Source organism: Entamoeba histolytica, genomic scaffold (assembly GCF_000208925.1).
Source record: "Entamoeba histolytica HM-1:IMSS scf_1104750517849 genomic scaffold, whole genome shotgun sequence".
NCBI lineage: Eukaryota > Evosea > Mastigamoebida > Endamoebidae > Entamoeba > Entamoeba histolytica.
Genome location: NW_001915289.1, coordinates 3223 through 10034, shown reverse-complemented (window position 1 = coordinate 10034; position 6812 = coordinate 3223). Strand labels below are relative to the sequence as shown.

Genomic DNA, 6812 nt, shown 5'->3' with positions numbered 1-6812 from the left:
GATAATGAAATATTCATTCATAAAATAAGAAATAAAGAAATGATAATTTAATGAGAATAATTGAATTGATGAAAAAACCAATTCAATTTAAATAAAAAATAATGAATAGAAAATCAACATTCTCATTAATTCAAAACTAAATAATAAAAGAAGAATAAACAATAATAAAGTATAACGAAATGATTATTCATGTGAATAAAGAATAATAGAAAATAAATAATATTAATTCTTTATCTTTGTTTTTTATTTATTGTTGTATTTTATTATTTATATCATTACTTTGTTTTTACAACAATAATTCAATTCAATTAAATTAATAAAGATAAGAAATGATAAAGAAAAATACGATAATAAAAATAAGAATAAGAAATAAAAGAGAATAGAAATGAAATAAATATTATAAATACACAATAAATAAAAGAAATCAAATAAAAAATCAAAACAAATAAACAATTACATTAAATAACAACATAATAGAAGAAATAATCAATGTTTTAATTATTAAAATATTTAATATGAGAAAATATTAATATTGATAATATTTCTTTTTATTTATTGAAGAAAAAATAAAGGAATTAATTAAGTATTAATAGAACTAACTTCTATTCTTCCTGCCTCAGCGGAGACTAATCCTATAATTCTTCTAGCAACTCTACGGAGTATGTTTGGTTGTGATTGAAACAGTATTCCATGACATCCATTATGTTTTCAATTACATGGTTTTTTACTTCTTTCTCGATGTCAATGTCAATTTTTATTTCTTTAATTAATCTAATACTTTATTTATTTATTAATCCATTTATTGAAATTACTCTGGATTTATTTTGACATCTTTTAATTTTTCTATTTTCATTAGAATATTCTTTAATTTCTTATACTTATTTCTTTTCTTCATTTACACTCAATTAATATTGTGATATTCAACATTAGTTATATCAAATAATAGACCAGTTTTATTCTTTTTATCTAATACATATATGTCTGGTATTTTGTGATATTGTCATTCACTTTTATGCATTATTTGTTTGTTCAATATCATCGTGATGTCTTTATATTGGAACACTGTTTCATATGGGAGTTTTTTATATTGATTATTTCATGTATACTTTCTTATTAATCAATATTATAATGCCAATATTGTCATATTTCTTCATTTGTGATTTTTTATGATAAATACAAGATAGTAGAATGTGTTCTACTGTAGCTATCTTGTCTTTACAAAGTGTGCAGTATTTCAATCTTTCATTTTTCATTAAGAAATAAGAAGAAAAAAAATCAATTTCATTTCTTTCATTTAACTACAATTAAATTAATATTTCTTTATGTTAAATACTTATATTCTTTAAAAAATAAAAACTTATCAAATTTATTAAATAATTAATAACTTAATTATTTCTTCTTTCCAGCAGCTGAGGCATTAGCAGCTCTTGGGGTAACAGCCTTAACAACTCCAACAGCAACGGTTTGTTTCATATCTCTAACAGCAAATCTTCCCAATGGTGGGAATTTAGCAAATTCTTCAACACAAAGTGGTTTAGTTGGAACAATCTTAACAAGTGCTGAATCTCCATTCTTAATATATTCTGGTTCTCCTCCTTCCATGGATTTACCTGTTCTTCTATCAATCTTGCTTAATAATTCTTCGAATTTGCATGCAATGTGTGATGTATGGCAATCAAGAACTGGTGTATATCCCTTTCTAATTTGTCCTGGATGGTTCATGACAATGACTTGAGCAGTGAAATCTTCACATCCAACAGCTGGTTGATTCTTAGCATCTGATGCTACATTTCCTCTCTTAATATCTTTAACTGTTAAGTTTCTAACATTGAATCCAACATTATCACCTGGAATAGCTTGAGCAAGTGCAGTGTGATGCATTTCAACTGATTTACATTCAGATGAAACTCCTGATGGTGCAAATTGAACAATAGTTCCTGGTCTAAGAACTCCAGTTTCAACTCTTCCACATGGTACAGTTCCAATACCTGAAATCTTGTAAACATCTTGAAGTGGAAGTCTAAGTGGTTTATCAACTGGTCTTTCTGGTGGTGTGACTGAATCAAGTGCTCCAATTAATGTTGGTCCTTTGTACCATGGCATGTTGGTTGATGGTTCAATCATGTTATCTCCTTGGAATCCTGAAATTGGGACAAATGGAATCTTGTCTGGATTGTATCCAGTCTTCTTAAGGAATGCACTAATTTCTTTCTTAATTTCTTCATATCTTTCTTGTTTATATTGAATAGCATCCATCTTGTTAACACCAACAATCATTTGTTTAACTCCAAGAGTGTATGAAAGAAGAATGTGTTCTCTGGTTTGTCCATTCTTTGAAATACCAGCTTCAAATTCACCAGTACCAGCAGCAACAATAAGGATGGCAACATCAGCTTGTGAAGTTCCAGTAATCATGTTCTTAATGAAATCTCTGTGACCTGGGGCATCAATAATAGTGAAGTAGTATTTTGATGTTTCGAATTTCCATAATGAAATATCAATAGTAATACCTCTTTCTCTTTCAGCTTTAAGATTATCTAAGACCCAAGCATATTTGAATGATCCTTTTCCCATTTCAGCTGATTCTTTTTCAAACTTTTCAATGGTTCTTTGATCAATTCCTCCACATTTGTAGATAAGATGACCAGTGGTAGTACTTTTACCAGAATCGACGTGACCGATAACGACAATATTAATATGTGTCTTTTCCTTTGGCATTTAGAAGAGGGAGAATGAAAGAATTGAGAAGTTCAGTGTTTAAATATACAAGGGGTTTTATTAGGGTTAGGGTGATGATAACTTTCTTTTCATTTAGTTTTAAACAAATTAATCTGAAAAGAAGAAAAGGTAAATTATATAAAAAAAATAATAATTAAAATATTATTTTAATTAATATACTTTTATTTCTTAATTCATTATATTCCTCATCATTCATGTATTTTCATTAACATATTGATTCTAATATTTTATTATTAATTTTAATTTTATTATCTTTATTCAAAGATTTACTTTTAAATTATTGAACAAAAATAAAAAAAGAAGGAAATAAATAAATAAATGATTAAAAACAAGGAAAATAAAATAAATATTCTTGTTATATTGATAATTGAAATTATCATAAAATAATGAAGGAATAAAAAGAAAAATATTTAAAAAGAATTTCGTTTAAGTTTTAATAAATTAGTTTATTAGTGTATATTATACAAATTATGAAGATTTGATATTTCTATTGAAATATACAGATTTGAGTCAATACATTTATGTATAATTAATTATTGGTTATATCAATTATATGAAATTTATTGTTATTATACAATAAAGTAAGAGTATTTATTATTTTCTTTCACTGGTTGAATAAACTTAACTTTTTGTTTCTTAATTAACAATTAAACTATTTAAAGTAATGAATTGTCATTAAGTTTTTAATGAAATTCTTTGATTTTTAATATTTCTTTTTAATAAGAAAACAAGTTTTTTTATGTATTTTCATTTTACTTTTTGAATCAATATGAATTTACGGTTTCAAATCAAAAACATCATACAAACATTAAAATAAATATAAAATACTTTTCTAAGTTTCGAGTTATTATCCTATTAAGAAGTTGTCTTTTCTTTAGAAAATGATTAGTCAAAACTACACAGAATGAAATGGTAATTGACTTGTTTGTTTTTTTATTTTAATAATAAATAATAATTCTATTATTCTTTTAATTTCATTAAATTGAGAGATAGTTAAAAGTATTGTTTTTGCTTAAAACAAGAATCAAAAGTAGTTAAAAAGAATAGTGTAATAAGAGAAAATAAACAAATAATAATAAGCAATTTATAAAAATACATTAAGAAGGAAATAAAATTGAAACAATAAAAAGAATACTAATACTAATACTAATACTAATAATAATAATAATAATAATACTAATAATAATAAAAGAAAGAAGAAAAGATAAAAAAGAAAAGATAAAAAAGAAAAGTTAAGTAAAGAAATAATACAAAATAAATAAACAATAAAAAGATAAGATTTATTTATTCTTATTTATTCAAAGGAGAGTAATTGTGAAGTTATGTTTAAAAAAACTTAAAAAAATAAAAATAAAAAAAAACTTAAAAAAAAAAGAAAAAGAAAAACAGAAGTAAAAAGATGATTAGATTAGAATCAGTGTTTTTAGCGAATATAATATTATATATTGATTCAATAGAGACATGTTATAAATTTTCTATGATAAATAAAAAATGTTTAGAATCAATGAAATTTTTAAAAATTAATCCATGTTTTACAAGAAATTTTAATAAAAATCAAAGTACACAAGAACTTCTAACGAATTCAATAGATAAAATCAAATTAATGAAAGAAATAATAAAAGAAATTGAATTATTTCCAAATATTGAAACATATGAATTTGCACCAGGAACGTTTAGTGTAGGATTAATGAAGATATTACCACAAACAATAGAAAACATTATAATAGATAAAATAACATTAAATACACCATTATGTTTAACAAAAGAAGATAAATCCAAAATTATATCAATGAATATAACAATTCAAGAACCAATTGATTTATCAGAATATCCAAATTTAAGAAAAATTACAATTGAAGTAGATGAAAATGCAATTGAACAATGTTTTACAAATTCAAAACATCATTTTGAATTTGTAAGAATAAAATTAACAGAAAATATTAATATACCATTTTTAAAAGAATTAATTTCATTTCCAATAGATAAAATTGTATTAGTATTTTTATGTGACCTTGAAATGGAAAAAGTTTATAATGCATTTCCATATTTTATTAAAAGAAATTATATTGCAATGGAATATCTTTATGATACAATGCCAAATAGTATTATTCCTTTATGTGAAAATTGTAAATTAGAAATTGATCAAATAGATGCATTTGATATTAAATTAATAGATAAAATATTACCAACAAATATCTTTTTTATTGGTAAAAATAATACTCCAATTGATTTAAGTAAAATGAATTATTTAAAAAGAATTGCTTATGAAGATAATTCTATTTTTTTATTACCAAATTCAATTCTTTCTCTTCAAGCTAATTCTATTCCTTATCAAATATTACCTAATTTAAAAGATTTAACTTTAGTTAATGCAAAAGGTGAAATAACATTACCTTCTACTCTTACTTCTTTATCATTAAGAGATTGTCATATTCAATTTAATACTTCTAATTCTTCTAATTTAAAAATGTTATTTACTAATAATTATTATCATTCTATTATTCCTTCTTTAACTTCTTTAACTTCTTTAAAAATTGGTCATACTTCTATTTCTCATTCTTTTTCTTCTTTAATTCATTTAAAAGAATTAATTTTTGAAGATGTTATTATTAATTATAATATTGAATCTTTTTATCCTTCTTCTTTAAGTTATCTTCATTGTAATGGAAAACAACTTCCTTCTTATTTACCTCTTACTCAATTACTTCTTGAAAAACCTCTTCAAAATGATTTAAATAAATTAGAAAATTATATTTATCTTAATTATCTCTTTATTTCTGAACTTCCTTCACCTTCTATTAATTTACCTCAATCTCTTCGTTATTTTACTCTTAATAAAACTATCACTAAAAATTTAATTCTTTCATTAAATCAATTTACTAATCTTTTAACTATTTCAATTATTAATTGTATTGATATTCGTTTTAATCTTCCTTTGAATTTATTTAGACTTGATATATTATATAGTAATAATATTGAAATTATTAATTTAAAATATTTATCTTCTTTAAAAGAATTATGTTTAGTTGATGAACAAGGAATTAATCTTGATGAAATCCCTCTTTCTTTAAATTGGATATATTATGATATTTCTGATCCTGATTTATTAAGTTGTGATGAAAATGATGATCCTATTCCTTTAAATTATCATTCATTAAATCGTTTTAAAACTTCTATTAAATTTCATTAATTGATTTTTTTTTTTATTAATTTCTTTCTATTCTTGTTTATTGATTGATGTTTTAATATTTTCTTTTTATTGTCTTTTTATTGTATTTATTTCTTTGTTTTTCTTTCTTGAAAACTTAAAGAATAAATAAATCATAGCATAAAACTTATTCTTTTTAAATTATAATTCAGGTTTAAGATTAATCTTCATTCAGTAAGGAAGATTAGATGAAAATTCTATTAACACTTAATTCATTGATTATTACTTTTGAAATAATTCAATAGTTCAAAGAATATTTAAAAATATTATCTTTTTCAAATAAAAGAAACTATTCGATTTATTTCAACAGAAAGTTTTTTTTTGAATGAATGACTCATTTAAACATTTAAAAAAGAAAAAACAGTGTTAATAATAATAATAATAAAACAAAAAAAAAATAATAATAATAATTACTTTAAAAATGGTATTATTTCATTATTTTTATATTAATTAAGAAGAAAATAACGATGTTAAAAGAAATAATTAAAGAAGAAAGTAAGAGAGGAAACAAAGTAGGTATTTAAACTTTACAGTAGAAAGAAATATAAATAAATAATAATAATAAAAATTAAAAAATATAGGTTTTTAAAGAAATAAAAAAAAAATAAAAAAAAAGGGAAAAGAAAAGAAATAGAAGAATAACAAGAAAAACTAAAAATAAGCAAAGGATGTCAGTAAAATTAAGTGAATTAGTTTCAAATACTACAAATGATATATATGAATCACCAGCAGAAAATGAAATGAGAACAATCTGTGGAATTGTTGAAAAAGTAGATGGAGCTGAAGTTGCATTAAGAATTCAAATAGAACATAAAATGAGTGATTATATAAAGAAAAAAATAAGTGAAGGAGAGATGTATATGTT

At 22.2% G+C, this 6812-nt stretch overlaps 2 protein-coding genes across 2 annotated transcripts, besides 1 other annotated feature; one reads left to right on the top strand and one right to left on the bottom strand.

The window, feature by feature from the left end:
* Positions 1-568: 568 nt before the first annotated feature.
* Positions 569-1255: a repeat region.
* Positions 1256-1371: 116 nt separating this feature from the next.
* Positions 1372-2718, bottom strand: EHI_102170 (elongation factor 1-alpha 1; the record flags this gene model as incomplete). Its single annotated transcript, XM_643269.2, has 1 exon — positions 1372-2718. The coding sequence occupies one exon, from the start codon at positions 2716-2718 to the stop codon at positions 1390-1392; it is 1329 nt and encodes a 442-aa protein (XP_648361.1). The 3' UTR covers positions 1372-1389.
* Positions 2719-4138: 1420 nt separating this feature from the next.
* Positions 4139-5929, top strand: EHI_102160 (uncharacterized protein; the record flags this gene model as incomplete). The annotated part of the gene is made up of 1 exon (XM_643268.1): positions 4139-5929. The coding sequence occupies one exon, from the start codon at positions 4139-4141 to the stop codon at positions 5927-5929; it is 1791 nt and encodes a 596-aa protein (XP_648360.1).
* Between the last annotated feature and the right edge of the window lie 883 nt (positions 5930-6812).